Genomic DNA, 17341 nt, shown 5'->3' with positions numbered 1-17341 from the left:
GGAAGAAAGATCCTGACGTTGCTGCCACGGCGCTGAAGCATTGCCGTGTCACCATCCCACCAACCAGGCCATCTGCAGTGCTCACACCCTTACCAGCAGTCGCTTCAGCTTTAAAAGCTTCTTGATCACTGCACACAGAGCAATCCAAAAACTCCAGTCATGGTTTCTTTACAGACAGGGACAGGACTGAATCTATACGTCAGACTTCCAGACCAGGTCTAAGAGGTCAGCTCAGGACTCAACTGCATACACACTTCTGGCACAGCTGGTTCTTTCCTGGAGACACTCAAATGAATTTCCATTTCTATAAGATGGGTTATAGAATGTTAAAGCAAAAAAAAAAAAATAAATTAGGGCAAGATGTTTACTAATTGCTAATCATTCAATAGGCATAAACAAAAGATTAAATCGGTAAATTATTTTGTTCTTCAAAGGCCTCATTATCCTAAAAATTACTGTCATGAAGAAAAACTGCCCAGTAAAAATGTCCAATGAAACTGAATGCATTTAAGCGTCCCAATACAGCACCAGCGAGCACACCTTAACCGCTTCAGACCAGCAGCAGCCCCTAGCGGTGTACTGGTATTGCCTCAGCCGTGGCCTTACTGGTCTGGAATAACCTACTAGCTTGAAGGTGAGAATCCTGCATGCAGAGTACTGTTCTCCCACTTAATTGCCAATACACTACATTTTTCACTTTCCATCTTTAAATACGTTTTTTTGGAATATGTATATTTATTCTTCCAGAACTAAAATTCAGGCAAGAGCCACCCCAACACGCTGTGGGGCAGGTGTAAGCCCCACAGTAGCTACGCACTGCTAAACCCTTTCAGCAGGGGACGTGATCACCCATGTATTGAGGGGGAACGGGAGAAATGAATAAAAAGTGACACGATGTCATTTGTCTTGTCTTTCCAACCCGACTACCTACACAGCAGACAGCTCACCGCGGCGGTCACTAGACAGACTTCTGCTTCCTCAAGGGTGCTGTGTGAGAACCGAACTACAGGCATCCTCTGCCACCACTTCATCTCAAGCTGCTCTGAGCTTATCAGCAGAAACTGCAGGGTTTAGCTTCTCGGAGAACTCCAGCTTCTCCTCTTTCCTACGCTGTTCTACTGCTCTCTTGCCAGGTAGCCCAACCGCTCCGTTACAGCCAATTCTGAAGGTAAGGGGCAGAGCACCGATGCATTTCCAGTGAAGGACTCTCAGCTTCAGAATTCATTTCCTTCCTAGGACCCTGAGAAAGGAAGAAGTTTCTTAGACATCTCCCAAAAGGCCAGTTACGCTGGGATCGCAGCTACACTCGTGCGCGTGCAGATGCATGAAAACCCAACAGGAGACGAGATGAACCTGTAACGGGCAAGTTAAAGCAACTTAATGCTTTGAATCAGGTGAAGGAGACTTTGTAATAAAAATGGCCAAGTAGAGGGGAGATGTTCCATTATAAATAAAAAGCATTTCCCAAAGGCGACACCAAAACAGATCCTGGAATCAATCAAAAGGAAAAACTAACAAGATACAAAACCAGCATCAGATTTCCTGACGTACCGTACAGCCCTACAACCACCGTAGCTTAAAAGTTTCGTGCGCACAGAACACAGAACCCAGGTTTCTTAGAATAGCATTACACATTTATTGTTCACGTTTGGAGTAATTTGGTTCCCGATGGAACCACTGAAAGTCTTAATGCATCTGTAAACTGAGTATCACTATAAAACGATTTAAAATGCCATGTAAAATAATATTACGTACGCATGTGTTTAATTTTGTGGTTTCTCAGCATCGTCACTTTGTCTATTTACAAATATATAAAGATTTTGCGCTTTAAGTCATCTGAAATATCAAAGAGGTATTTTCAAATCACACAATAAATATAGAACCTGTGTTGTTAAAAATCTACAGTATACTGTACATTCAAGTTGAGGCAAAAGAAGTTTTAATGCCAGTTACACTCGAGACATAAATGAATGTATCCAATAATTAAACCATTTCTAAAAGTGCTATCTCTGCCCGTGATGAAAGGTAACATCAGGATCCAGTACCTCATTACAGTAAAAGTTTCACACCATTGCTTCATTCACAGAATCAGAACTTCTGTTACTAGAAAAATATCAAAGCTTTCATATATTTTTAAATTATCTTCTTTCGAGAGTTGCAAGAGAGGCAAAAAATGGTCTAAAAAAGAAAAGCCATGTGCACGCACGTACACACACACACACGCCACAATTCCAGCTCACCACATAATCCTCTAGAAGAACGATCACACTCACAGCATTCTGTTTCACGTTAGAATGATAAGTTTAAGAACAAATCTCTAACAAAAAACCCAGCAGGCAACCCTAGGAAGGCTAAGGCAGTTGTTCTATGTGCAAGTTCCTACGTAGCCGAGTGCCAACTCCAGAGTCTTCCCGCCACTTCGGGCGCTACTCGCTTTCTTCTTTGTCGCTTCCCACCCGCTGATGTGGCTTGCTATCTCCAGCCGGGTTTTTGGATGCGGCACTGGAAGCAGGAAAGAGAATGTTAGAACACAAGTGATGGAAACACAGCACTGTCTTTAGGACAGGATGTTTCGTACTTTTGCTATGTATCAGCCACAAGCCTGAGGGGTAAGTTATCACGACTCGGTCTCTGTGCTCTACGCAGAGTTCGGCGCTATAAAAACAACCACCCGCAACGCCACTTCAGGTACCTGTTAGGTGGCACGTGCCGAGGCGTCTGGCAAGGTTCTGCTGAGGCAGGACCGCTCAACGGACAGTGAGGTTTTCTTTGCTGAGAGGCAGGTTTCGCTACCCGATGGTCTTGGTCAGAACCTAAAGAGATACACACGTTATCATCAGCCGAACTACAGCGCCACCACGAACACCCGAAGCGTTTGCTTGTGTGCGTCTTCTGCTTTAAAACAAACCGCCAGGCACCTTCCGGCCCGTCTGCAACAGTAACTCCTACTGTTATACGTCTGTGATAAAATTTTGTGAGTACACTTCATGCTACTGAATGAAGTTATGTTAAAATTAGGATTTCTCAATTTGAAAACGAAGCATTTACCTACACAACCACCCCTGCAAGCAGCCATACCGAAGTCACGTTTAAAGTCCCTCAAAGTTTCTTGCTTTACAATTGACAAAGCTCTTTTACTCCTCAAGTAAAAGCTTCCCCAGCACGCACAGACAGTAACTAACAGCAACGTGAGAACGTGCAAACTTGTCAGAGTAGAGAAAAAAAAAAATCAAAAGCAGTAAGTTTGATGCTTTAGCACTTATATGAAATTAACCATCACTAGAGTCAATGGCAAGGCATGGTCGAGCTCGGCAGGGCCAGATCAATCCCCACTAACTCTTTCTCACCTTCAGATTTCAAAGCTTCCACGTGAAGTAGGAAAAAATAGAATGATTCTGTGTTCTACAGTATTTATCATAGCACTACAGAATCAGGAGCTTTTGGACAAGTGTTGTGAAAAAGGAAAATTTAACGTTAAACACCTGTAATGATAACCTGTGCAGTAATACCCAAAGGGAGTACGACTGTCTGTGTGGCAGGCATACTTTTCGTTTTAGTACTATTATCTAGTAGCTTAAGATTATGATACACAAGACTGAAGAATGCCATTTAGAAGAGAAAATACGGCATTAAATAGATCCAGAAACACTAAAATCCGGAAAAAGGCAGTAAAAAAATCAAAAGCTTTAGCGTACGATGAACATTCAACAGATCTCAAGTTGCCCACAGGTCACTAAATCAAGGAATTCTTCAGGAGCAACAGCCAAACAACCTCAATTGTGTTCCTAAAAATAAAAGTTTTCCTCCTGGGGAAGATCATTCCATTTCACACTTACAGAAGCGCTGCAGAGAGGAGAACCAAGGAGAACCCAGGAGGCAGAGCTACTTTATCTAACAGGAACATAAATTCAAGCTATCTTTACTCGCCAGGTGTTTCACACCCTTATCTTTGCATGTTGGCTGCCACAAGAATCTATTTAACAGAGACTGTTGTTACTTTTTCCTCCCCTATCCCTTTTTTTTTTGTCTCACTCCATCCCTCAAAATGTTGAGGCCTCAGTGGTGAAGACCAAAACACTGCACGTGCATATTCAGGCATGAGGAGATGGGAAATAAACTTACCAACTTGAAAGAAAAAAAAAAAATTGTAGAAGAAAGGAAGAAAAAAATACTTTCAATAAAAGCAATATGCCAAACTGTAGCTGTATTTTCATTATCTTTTCTAAATTATTCCTTTATGAAAATTTGAATCTTAAAATTCAATTGTTTATTGCTCAAATTTATTTTCATTATCGTCTTTTCACTATTTCTTTTCCCAAAGGATTCTTTTTTTTACTGAGTACGTACGTGTACACATGTTTAGTATTACCTCATCTCAAGTAATCAACGCTGCTGTCTCCACAGTATGATGCTCTTGTTTCCTAAACTTGTTTCTAATCTACACAGATCTCTACAGGTCATGATTACTTTACCTGCCTTGGCAATTAATACGCTTGCATTTAATTCAATTTAGTAATTCTTAAAGTTCCCCGATCTCAACAGCTGTGCTGTCAGGCCCGTGACACTCACCAGATCGCCGCACAAATATAAATTCATCATGTAAGTAATCACCAGGGAGGGTGTCATCACGATTCCCGTTTTAAAAGGGGATTTTGAACCATCAGTTGCCCTGACAGGTAAGAGGCACACAGATAGATGGTAAAATTTGTCTTGGGAAGTTTTAGACTCTTAATAGTTTTGTTCGTATTTGCATCTTCTAGTTGAAAGGCCGGGAAGAAACGCATTACGAGAACATAATGTGAACCAAATACTTGCTTCCTAAGAAGGCACGTGCAGTTGTCACATTTTCAGAGTGCTTGTAATCAGTAGACATACTCAAGAACTGTTGCTTCAGCCACGCTCCTCTGTCTTCTTCAAATGCCTTTCTCTAGGAAAAGAAACGACAGTTTACACTTATGACCACAGGAACAAGCTCAGTCCACAACAAACTGATGCTATTCTAGCTAAAAAAGCACAAGTTGTAACGTGTCCATGCAATTAAGGAGAGAGCCAGCAGTTTAACACAGAGTTACAGTCCTGTAAGCAAGCTTCTGGATCCAACAAGGATTAGCTGAGGAGGTAGTTACTGACAAGCCAAACCCCACGGTTTGCTTCACAGAAGTCTGACCAATCCTTCCATTTTACTGTTCTCCACTCCAGTGACACAATCTGCTTCCACCGCCTCCTATGCTCCTCTTCCCCCTCAGTGTAGCACTACTTCTGGGAGGTAGCTCTCATTTCTGGGCAGCTGCCAGTCTTTACAATTACTGCTTAAATCTCAACCCTGAGCCTTCCCCTAAACAGATAAAAATGACATTGAAGATAGCACTGACTACTCCCATCCAAAACTGGGGCAGGAAGAAGGAGGTTGCTTCATTTTCCAATCACTCTGAGCACAGAAGAGGAAAATAATGGCTAAAAGACAACCTCCAAAAGATCCAATAGGTCTGGAATCAAGCAACAAGCTCTTTCATCTCCAAAAACCACCAGTGAAACAGGACATCCCCATTATACAAAAATATTTCTACTATGTCAGTAGAAAATAGTGCAAGCTGAACTCCAGTGCAAACTTTCACAGACACAAAGCTTACAGCATTGCTCCTCTTCTCACACTTAAGCATGTTAACACGCCGAGGCACGGGCAGTTACGCTTACGCTGCAACGCAGTCCTAAACATTTCTGGCCAAACAATTCTCATTTATTATCACTCAAGACTTCTAAAGCTGAATTCAAGGTCCAACACTGAAATTCACAAACTCATTAGAATGCAACTAAAACGAAATTAAAAAGTTGAAGACTACATATCTATATGTAGGGGTCTGAGTCAATCTTTGTCACCATGGGAACCACTGCTGTGCCAATATCTCAAGCAAAATCTATAAAGTGTTTTATGTTCCCTATAATAAATTTTACACCGTGAGAATTAAAACCCAAAGCTGTCTGCAGTCAGAGAAGCTGTCCATCTAGCCCAATATTCTGTCTCCAACGACTACCACAAGAGAGGCTATTTATGAGATCACATGAACCTGGGCGCTTTCTGCAGTGCATACCCTCAGAGGTTCCCAGGCCCAAAAGTAATTTGGTTAGAGACGTTAGAAGGCACCCCCTTGTCTCCCCCCTTTTAGTACCCATCTGTGGATGTGTGGTTCATGAGCTTAGGCAACTACTTTTTGAACCTGCTCGTACTGATTGACTTCACCACCTCCTGGGGCAGCAAAATCCAGAAGCCCGCTACCTGCTACATAAAAATGCACCTTTTTTTTGGATGTGTTTTAGACTTAATTTCAAGCAGTTTCTATGAGCTCCCTCTAGTCCTCCTAATCTTGAAAGATCTGGTGAACAACAGTAGTGCTTCTGTCTGACCAGCTGGATCCACAGTTTCATATATTTCAAATCACATTCCACTCCAGCTTCCTCCTCTGCAAGTCAAAGCAAGCAGTTCCATAAGCAATAAATCTAAACTCCTTTTCCTTTTTCCTCCAATGGTTTTTTTCCCGCTAATATCTGTACCATCATCGTTCCACATCATCGTGACCTCCTTTCCCTGCTAAACTTGTAAGGCCCTTCATATTCCTGGCCCTAACTATTGGCTAGACCAAAGGACACACACGCTGCAGCTCATTTAGAGACACATCTACCCTGACTGCCTCCCAGTACGCATGCTTACTGGCCAGCTTGACTACAAGAACAGAACGGGTAACGACCCTACTAAGCGAAAGGCAACAATTACTTTGTGTTTCTGCCATAGTCACTGGTTTTCACAAAAGTTTAGGAATGTAGTACCTTTGAGAACTCAACCCTGCAGCCAAGGCCGACTCAAATTTGCACAGGCCTTGCTTCCATAGGAAGCCAAACTTGAGCAGCACCTAATAAAGCATTTAATGAAAAAGTAGACGGATTTTTGGAAGTACTTTGCTATTTCAAAAGCTGAAACAAAAATGGGTCATTCCAGTTGCAGCAACAGTATTTTCCAGCACACAAAACCGCCCTGTTTTTTTAGAAATGCTGACAGAATGATCTCCTACAGTGACCAAAGGTACGTTTTACGCAGTAGGGGAATGATCTTCCTCTACAGATGTTAGCAAACAGGTATTGTTGGATGGCTGCACTTTATGTGTGTAACAGTGAAACTACTCAACAATCCTAATTCATCTTCCACAGGAGCTCCCTTTTCGAATACCCTTCCGCTTTTCTAATACCTCAAGTCCTAATCTAATGGCGGCTTCTGTAAAACTTCTTCGTTCCTTCTCAAAATTCTTTTTTTGTTCTCGGAACAGTCTCCATTCTTCCTGAAGACGCTCTCTTTCTTCCAACAAATAGCAGTCCTGTAGCAACAGGGTGGTGTCATCGTCACACGGAGACATAAGCTGCTGCTGCAGATACAAAGCAACACAAGACACAAACGTTAATTTGGGAGTGACTGAGGAGGAGGAGTATTTCCACAGGTTCAGTTTTATCAGAAAAACGGTTGAATATGGAAACAATGCAGTAAGTATCGAGTTGGTGACTGGCGGGGGCAGAGTTTTAGCTGGCAAGCAGAATGTCCCTGTTCAGGCAGCTGACCTCATCAGCCTTCCTCACCTTTGTTTATCCCCCAAAATCATTCCTACCAGGATTAAAAACTCCTTAAGTTACCACCCAACCCACCAGCACACCTATACTCGGACCAACCATGAAGATGTTTTTATTTTAAGAGCGCTATCGAAGAATAGAGAAAAGCTTAGAGGTGTGAAAAGTGGCACATTAAAAAACAAAAAAAAAGCTTAAATTCACTTGAAAAAAAAACAAAAAACCAACCCACAAAATAAAGAAAAATTAAAGCCTGTTACCTGTAAGAGCTGTTGCTGAGTTTTGATCATTTCTTTACATTGCTGAATCTCTAACTCTAGCTTTTCAGTTTCCAGCTCATGGTCTTCTCTTGAAATGACATCTTTTTCATGCAAAGCTCCTGAATGTACACGTGACACTAAGGGGAGGAAAAAAAGCTACTTAAAAACAAAACAATCCCTCACATCAAGGACTTACAGCAACAGACAGAGGTTTTGGACTGTATTTGTTTCATCCTGGAAGACAGCTACACAGTGTATTCAAAAGCACTTCTAGCAGAGACAAGAGATCCAGAATTGGTGCTACCCATGTAATAATGCACAAAATCCAGTTCAGAAAAAAAAAAAAAAATGGCAATGAGAACATAGCTCCTTCACATTCCCCAAGGTAAACCAAGTGTCTGCACTGAAGTAAGTGTCACACATGCAAAACCCAGTTTTTTCAGCAGCTATCTGAAAGAAAAATGAAAACAGAAGACTTTTCACTGACATGCTGTTAGCCCATTCTTCTGAGCCGATTTTTGAAGGGCTTCTGTGTTCATAAAAATACGACAGTAACTATATTTATCACAGATATAAAAAGAAAAGCCTTTTCCTACAAGTCCTGTGAAGGAGAAACGGAGCTATCAAACATTGCGTGCATATTTTCATCCCAGTAAGGGAGTGAATGAGAGCGGAATAAAGCATATTTTGTATAATTACATACTGCTTTATTTAATTTCATGCATAGCTATCACAGTGAGTGTGATGAGCCAAGTTTTGATCCCCTGATGCCAGTGTTTGAACATTAATTGAATCCTAAAGGGCTAGACCACGGTCATCTCCATAAATCCAAAAAATAAGAAGATGATTCCAAGAAAACAGCAAATACTTGAAACGTTTCTCGTGATGCTTACAACTCTTGTTTGCAGTTAGTTACACCAAATCGAGTACTACTCAGAACAAGTGTTCATAAAATCCTTTCTATGGTATAAGGATACTCTCACAGACCATCTGCTCTTTTATTTGCAATTGCGTGCGTGACCTTCTCGGTCTTATTCTTGACTGCAAACATCCCTGCGGTAGCAGCAGCATTTGCTTGCATGGGAAAATAATACTAGGAAAGAATTTTATATATTTTTAGCCGTCTTTTAATGCTGTTTAACAGCTGGAAATGAGGAGAGTCTGGCACCGTACCATCAGCCAGTTCGCTTCAGAATGCCACAAGAAGCCTCAGAGGTATGGATGTGGCAAGCCTAGACTCCTGAGAAGGATTTACATATTTTGCATCCAATTACTTCGAATTGCTACATCTGCATGACTTGAACATCTCGGAAAGGTGGGGAAAGGCAACAAACATTACTACAGGGCATGTACCTTCAAGAGAAAAATAACTATTTCTTCAGAAAGGTGCTGTTTACTGTGTCAAACTATAACCGAGTCCTTTCTCATACTAACAGGCTTGGTAGGCGATTGCTTCCCTACCCACCTACAAGTAAAACTCTCAGAGCAAAATGCCAATCCCAAGCCCTTTCAGAAAGTCTGCCAGGTCACAATTCCTTCCATTTCAGCTTCCTTTGAGCTTCGACAGTCAGTAAAGTGAATCCTAAGAGCATGATACCAGATGGAATTATCAGCAGCATTTTATATGTACACATCATGCAGGTAAACACCACCTTGGTTATCCAGCTTTTCAACGTGATTTTTCAACATTCTCCACTGTTTTCTAATGCTGTTGGTAAGCTGCTCTCGCACAGTTTCACAAGACAGTTCCCACATATTCTCTTTATTTAACTCTCCAATATCTTCCTCCAGATCTGACAGCACCTGTAGAAGCACAAACATGAAGCTGCAACCACTCCACCACTCCGAATATGTGTATTTGCTTATTTAAATATGTATGTGGATTTAATTTACTGAAGAGAAGGAAAATCCTTATATACAGGAAAGATTTTTTCCATCCAGGGAAACGTGGCTGTCAGGGAGTTCAGTTCCCCGACGCCATGCTGCTGAAGAGACAGAAGCGACCTGGCAGTGCCCAGAACCCCACCACAGAGAGCTTGTACCAGCTCAGCAAGACTCACTTTCGCACACCTACAAGCTCGAGAAGTTCAGACTGCTGAGTTCTGCTGTCAAACTTAAGCAGCACCTGCCCATAAACTCACTATGAGCATGAAAAAGATTTAAGACAAAGATTTTCTCTGTTGAGAATTAAGTAATTTGTCCCTACCTTATTTTTCTGCACAATAATAAAAAAAAAAGCCACAAGGCACTGAAGGTGGAGTGGAACCAGCACCTCCCTCTCCCACTTCCATTTTACACTACTGTTCAAACATCAAACGGAACGCTACCTCGCAGAGCTGAGACAAAGTCTAAGTGGTCAAGAGAAGACCAGCCCAGGAGAACTCAGCAGATTTAAACTGAAAAGCTAGAGCCATTTCAGTACCTGACATGAATACTCTGCTCTTCTCAAGCACCTAAACCATTCTATACAATCCCCTTTATCCACAAGTACACAGGAAAAATGGAATGGGAAGTGCAAAACCGGGAAGTTCAAAGGCATGAGAGTAATTCATTTACACGTGCAGCAAGTGCTTTCTTTCAAACTGGATCACAGGAGATCTTAAGGAGCAAAACAACAGCTATAAACAAAAAAAAGGCAGTTTTTTTTTGTTCGGGGTGGTTTTGGGGCAGGGGGGTTTTGGTTGATTGGTTGGTTGAAGAGTTTTATGTCACTTCATAAAGAAACATCTTATTCCTTTACTTGTAATTAATAGCCTATTACCAGTACATCATCAATCTTGAACGATGCCTAGAATCCAGCCTTATGCATGCTTTCTGTATTTCAACTCTTTTTATGCCGAGGGATACTCCTCCTTTTACTGCTAAGAGAAAGCTCAGTTAACCTTCTAGATTGTTCCCCACTTCACTCTGACATCCAAACAGGACTGTGACTTCTAGCAAGGAATCAGCAAAAGGAATAAACAAACTCTCTGATAAACAATAAATGCAATGTGCTGGTCCATAAAAACAAAGTACCCTGCGTCAACAAAGAAAACCTGGAAATAAACAAACAACCAACCCCACAAACAATGTCACTTGGAAATCAAACATTTTCCTTGAAGATACCAGCAGCTCTGTAAAAGGAACTACCAGCTACTCTAACCCAGGTATTGCAGGAGCGCACCCTAACTACATTTCCTCCACCCCCACGGATTCTATGGGCAGCCTGGTTTCTTGGCACAAGCACCCTGAAAGCTGGCATCGACATCGGAGCGTGGAAGGCAGAAAAACCCCAAAGGCATCGTTGTACAGAATTACATACATCCCTCCTGCATTTAAAATTCATTCAAAGCATACTCCGAGCTGTCCGCTGCCTGCCTGAGAAGAACACCCTGTTTATTGCTCAGAACACGTAAGCACGGATGGATTGCAGGCACAGCACAGGACGTGCAATCCACCGCGAGTTCCCCAAGTTTGCCTTTTTTTTCTTTCTTTCTTAATGACCAAATTACTCAGCACTACAGCAAACCACCACACAGATTTAATTTTAACTGAAGAATACTTACTGGCCCATCCTCAGACCTTTCTTTAGGTTTCTGTTTCTGTGGTGGGAGAAGCGAAATAATCTCTTTCTTCATTTGCTGAAGAACTTTTTTCAGCTCAGCATTTTCCACTAAAAGCTGTTTTTGGCGTTGTTCATAATCACTTAACAGAACTTTGTACATTTCTTCTTCATTTCTGGAAGAAGAAGTCTGACAGTAACAACGCAACAGCCATAACACATGCTTCAATTAATGTTGTTCTAAGACAACTACCTGGCTTCTGTCTTATCAGTCCTCCATGCACCTCTCTTCCCATCAGCTCTACCAACATAATTTAGAACTTCCATAGCTACAAATGAAAAGGATATTTCAAAGCATGAAACAACATGCAAATATATAAATATTCAGATGACATTGCAATTACCTATTTGCATTTACACAGTTATTGTCAAGAGACCACATTACCCAAATAGCTCCCATACGAAACCACATTGCCCTGCTTAACAAAGAATAAGATAATCAAGGAAAGAAGATAATTGTTGTGTTTGGAAACTCATTGAAGATCGTATTCTCATCCTGTCTTCTTTTTTATGCATTTCTTAATGGCACCTTCCTCCCTGTTTCAGCCTTTATATCAATGGTGTATCAACTCCAACCTCTCCTCTGGCAATAGTGCCAGTTTTATCTCCAGATCGGAGCAAGCAACTTCCTGATGTTTCACAGGTGTCCCTCAAAACAAAGAAACTTCTCTGTCCACATTTGAAGGAAAAAAAAAACCCACCAAACCCCACCATGACCACAAAAACCCCAAAACAACACATCACTACAGATCAGTGGTCCCAGTTCAATTCTAGTTAGCTACCAAGCAAACAGTAACTAGATTTAAAGCCCTGTTATTTTGACCTCACTGGTACTTGAACTAGTATTAGCCAAGAACGTGCCACAAGTAAGTTTTGCTCACCTCAGGGCAAGGCTTCTGTAGCCAAAATCGGTGTTCCTGCTGCAGCGTCCTAACCTGGCTCGGCTCACCCACAAGCACTTTCAGAAAACTAAATCAGCAGAAAACCAACTCGGCAACAACGCGAACGGTTTTCTTCTGGTTTAGTGAACTAAACCAGCTTACTACAACACAACACTCACTACAGCTGGCCAACAGCTGAGTGTTTTGGGGGTGGCAAGAGGGATGAGAGAGGAAGAGCAGGACTTCCCCGCCCCTGGAGAAAAATTATATAAATGCTCTAAGGCCAGATGCAGGAATCAAAAGGTGCAGGTATTTTTATACATCACACTGGTACCTATTTTCAGCGACACACCCCAAAAAGCTAGACTCGTGCTAAACAGCACTGATGAAGAGCTTGAAGACAATTTTTGGGCAGCACAACATACGAGTACTCATACGGTAAAGGAGATTTCTCCTCCCATTTCACACCGCGCCAGATGCTCTGTCTATCTTCCTCCCTAAAGCTTCCCATCACTTATTATTAACACAAGCAGACTGCAGTATCTCAAGGGGAAAAAAAGCTCACGCAGTGTCCCCTCCCCATTGCAAGTGGTGGTCGTAATACAGTGTTTCTGACACTACCCAAAGTCTTGTGATGGTAGCAGTAGCAAGAAGGTAGAGGAGATGCAGCTCTAGCTTAGGAATTAATTCCAAGTAATTCTCCCTAGTGAAAAACACATAAAGTTCTCCATCCTGGTTTGTGCTTGGCAAACAATCTTATGGGATACAATATAAAAGTTTATCAGCCTTACACAGTCAGCTGACATGAAATAGTATATCTTATATATAAAAGATTTTAACACCTAAATAAAAATCTATGTTATTTTGACTGACTATAATAAAGGCCGTATTGATTTTAAAGATACCCAGAACCAAATTTAAACATTTTTAACGTACAGAATATGCTATTTTGCTGTAGTGAAATTCAGGGAGCTACTTACCTATCTTTTTGTCCTTTTTGTTCATGACTAATTGGTGTAAGCGTTCCTTTAATTTGTTATATTCTCTCTCTTTCCTCTTCATATCATGATTGTACTGTGTAGCTCTACTTGAAATTATGTTCTGTAACTTCTGTACCTAAAAGCAACCCCACAAAAAGCCTGTATTTCTTCAACTAAAGCATAAGCACGTTAATTTCTTCAGAAAACCAAAACAAATACATGAAGCTAAATGACACTTCTATTAAACTGTATTTCTGGCAAAAGCAAGCGACAAAAGCAATCAGAAGAACTCTCGTAACCCACAGATTCTGACCTCAGAACTCTCTCATGGAATTTAGTTTCTTTTCTGCAGAAGCCAACACTGTAAGCAACATATTATAATACTACAGCTCCTCTGAAGTACAACTGAACTCACGTTCTGGCAATCCACGTAACCTTCCTCAACACTTTGATTGAACAGAGCAGAGAAAGACATAGTTTTGGTTTCAGTAATTAATGCTCAGGATCTAGTTTAAAGTATGCTTGTTAGGTTTACACTAACAAAAAAAATAATAATCTCTCTGGGCAGCAGGATGCTGGAGGACAGACTATCCCATGAGGTCTAAAAAAAAAAAATCATTAAAACGTATCATAAAGCACATTCTTGGCCTGTACTATCAATACCTGGGTTTGGGGTTTTTTTGAATCACCAGTTTTAACCTTACAAACATGCAGCAATTCAATATTTTAAGCTGAAACTTTAGAATGTTCACTATGTACAGATAGTGCTGTGATTGCTGACTGTGTGAATACATACAGAGAACACTAAGCACTGTCCTGGATTTCAAAGTGTTTTCTGATCTTGGTTCTTCCAAGACTCCCAAGTTTAATGAGACTGTGCTTTTGGGCTGGGTTTCCCTCTACCTCTCTTCCTTTTGGTCTTTTGCTCTCCTCTGCAACACAACAAAAAACCCTCCCCCCCAAAAAAAACCCAAACCCATGTTTGAGGATGTGACTGAATCCTGTCGCCCCCCTCCTACTTTTTGATATTTTTCACCATTCAAAGATAAAGCTATGCTCGTTGTTACAACTTGGACCTATCCCTTACAGAACCTATTTATCCCTACGTATCATCCAATTTCACCTTGGTGAGAGACATTTGCCAACAAAAAACCATTCAAAGTGAACAATTACTAGACTCCTTGCAACAAATCATATTATTGAATAGCTACGTAATGGTGTGTTAAGGTACAACTCACTTCATCCTTTTCATTTTTAAGTAACTGGTGCAAATTTCTGTTCTTGCTTTGCAGTTGTCTGTCTCTTTCCTGAAGTCCAACTATTTCCCTCTTGGATAATTCCAACTGTTCCTAGAGAAAGTGTTGATAGGTCAGTATCAATAAGAATTCATAGCAAAGGATTAATAAACAAACAAAACAACCCCACAAAAACCACCACAAGACACAAACCAAACTGCCAAGCCACCTCCCTTGAAGCTAGCTGGCCTACATATTTGATCTCCCATGTTTTGGTGATGATCTTGCACTCTCAACGAGAAGTTAGTTCTGTTTTCTGGAGCAAGAAGTATGATTCTCCAGCACGAGAAACACTCCTGCTCCAAGAAACAAAAATTCAGCTTGGTATTTAACAGATATTATCTCCTGTAATTACGACTTTTTCAATAAGTCAGGATTCTGTAAGCATACCTATACTGGGATAGCGAGGGGGATGCCAAGCAACCTGTATGAATTTGGGACTACAGCACTACTGGAACGCTTCTGTTAAATAATCAAGGGGACACTTCACACACAGAGGCAGCCTGTGACCACGGCAAAGCAAGTGGGACATTTCACACACACCGAGTAAGGCGAGGCAGACGATCTCACTATAACAGATTATGCAAAACTAGCATTTTAGAAATCTTCTTCTACAAACACGAGACTCAAACCAACCTGAAACTGCCAACTTAAATGACAGAGCCAAATGCTACACACAAGCTCTTTTTTTTTTTTTGGTATGTGCAGTGAGCTACAAAAGTGGAGGGATATTTAAGCACCAAGACCTTCTACACGAACCACATCAGAATACAGGTAACATGAGAGTGGAAGTCAAGAGGATTGCTGTATAGTAACCAAAATAATTTGCATCAGATACCTTACAAGCTAAATTAAATGCCCTGGGATTGAAGCAGTACTAACAAGTTTTTACCCCCTTCACCTTAAAGCAGTTTGTCCAGGGAAAGTAACTGCAGTGTTCTGGAACCTAACACTGTACTGCCTTTGTATAAAAATGAGCACAGCTACGTGTGACTTTTAATGTCCCATCAAAATGCTTCTACATGGATGACCAATCTCAGCAGGACTACTATGATTTTGAGAATCTACAGCCGTATTTGTGAAGGAGAGAGTGGCGGCCAGCCCTAGTGAAAAAGCCCCGAATCATGCACTGATTTTTAATTTTTTTTTTAAATTTTATTTTCTTGTCAGAATCAAGGGAAAATGACACTCTTCTAACACGCCTGCACACACAAGTACCCGCGATGTAGCACAGGCTGTGAACTTCCAACAAACCAGCTACTCCACAGGGACTGGCCTTGCGCATGTGTGTATCCTGTGATAAAGCAAAGCTTAGTAACTTCAGTTTTGACAACAGCTTCGGAGCAATTCTTACAAAAAGACTTTATAGTTGGCCACCCAAGGAGTTCAACAACAACAAAAATCCATGGAAAGAGCTACAGACATGGAGAAAGACTGATAACAGCCCTGTGACACAGGCTAGAAATGCTACCTATGCTTTCCCTGGTTACAATGATATTGGGAATTCCTCTTTTAGAGCTGGGCACATCCTTCGAAGTGATACTGAATAATATGAACCGAAGTGTTTAACACTTTCACCCACAGCGTGCCTTAACGATTCCAATCCAAACAGTCTTCCCTCTTCCTTGATGAAAGAGGCCATAATTCTCAGCAAGTTTTCAGTTCTCTCATTAATTCATGTTTTGTTAGCTTTAAGGCATTTTCAACTGGAAAAAGACTTCAAAAAGACCCCCAAAAGCACATAAAAATACAACTGCAGATTAGTACCGGGGAGAAAAACAAAAAAGCCCTCACTGTTACGAATGTACAGTATCTGTTAAACATAAGTGTGTCACAATATTGGTGGAATGATCTTGTTCTCTACCTTTAATTTAGCATAGCTGTTCTGTAAGTGATCCATATCACTACCCAGTTTCAGATGCTGCATTTCTACTTCTTCCTGAGCTCGAAGGTTCTTGTGCTGCAGTACGAGCAATTCATTCATGCAATTTATGATAGATATTAAATTTAATTCTTTTCCTCTGGACTCCGCATAAAGAGAAGGAAAGCCCAATGTTGTCAGTTCCTGGCAAAAGACAAGGAGGGGTGGGGTGGGGATAAATAACCGGATCAATCTCTCACAATTCTTTAAAAGAGAAACAATACCGTGTGAAATCCTGTATGAAGGGGGTTGGGGGGGGGGGGGGGGGGAATCCCATTCCCCACCAACTTTGGCTTCTGAGCAAGAAGCCTCCTTAATCCAGTGAATCTTTACTACCACAACTGATTTAACGTCACCTTCGCATCACCTCCAGTAATTAAGATCTGGCTTACCCTATTGAGATAGGATATACTCTGTTCAATATTCTCTTCGGTGCAGAAGGCACTGAAAAAGCTGTGCATGCTTTTGGATGAAGGCAGTGGCAAGCGTAGCACTTGTGAGTTCATGTTGGGGGGAGATATCTTTTTTTCTGAGGTATATTGAAAAATATTTTTGCTATCTAGAAGTTAAACACATTAAGAAACAAGTCAGTGCTAATAGTTTAGGACATATCACATAGGAAAAAACACAATCAAACAACCAAATCCCCAACTACTTAAAGTATTATTTACAGAAATTCACAAGTCTAAAGCTTAGAACCTCACCCAGAATGATATATATTAAACAATTCATCATGAAAACGAAAGGATAACCTTCCACAGAAGATTTAAACACTCGATTACGTTTTAAGGTATT

The 17341-nt window shown here is 41.1% G+C and overlaps 1 protein-coding gene across 1 annotated transcript; it reads right to left on the bottom strand.

The window, feature by feature from the left end:
* Positions 1 to 2426: 2426 nt before the first annotated feature.
* Positions 2427 to 17052, bottom strand: SSX2IP (SSX family member 2 interacting protein). Its single transcript, XM_086463287.1, has 12 exons — positions 16939 to 17052; positions 16490 to 16690; positions 14569 to 14679; positions 13331 to 13466; positions 11663 to 11738; positions 11414 to 11585; positions 9521 to 9671; positions 7869 to 8005; positions 7239 to 7412; positions 4876 to 4927; positions 2693 to 2813; positions 2427 to 2502 (listed from the first exon to the last, which is right to left on the bottom strand). Exons 1-12 carry the CDS (start codon positions 17050 to 17052, stop codon positions 2427 to 2429), a joined length of 1521 nt encoding a protein of 506 aa, XP_086319413.1.
* Between the last annotated feature and the right edge of the window lie 289 nt (positions 17053 to 17341).

Source organism: Leptosomus discolor, chromosome 3, assembly GCF_034619465.1.
Source record: "Leptosomus discolor isolate bLepDis1 chromosome 3, bLepDis1.hap2, whole genome shotgun sequence".
NCBI lineage: Eukaryota > Metazoa > Chordata > Aves > Leptosomiformes > Leptosomidae > Leptosomus > Leptosomus discolor.
This window is presented reverse-complemented; position numbering and strand designations above follow the sequence as displayed.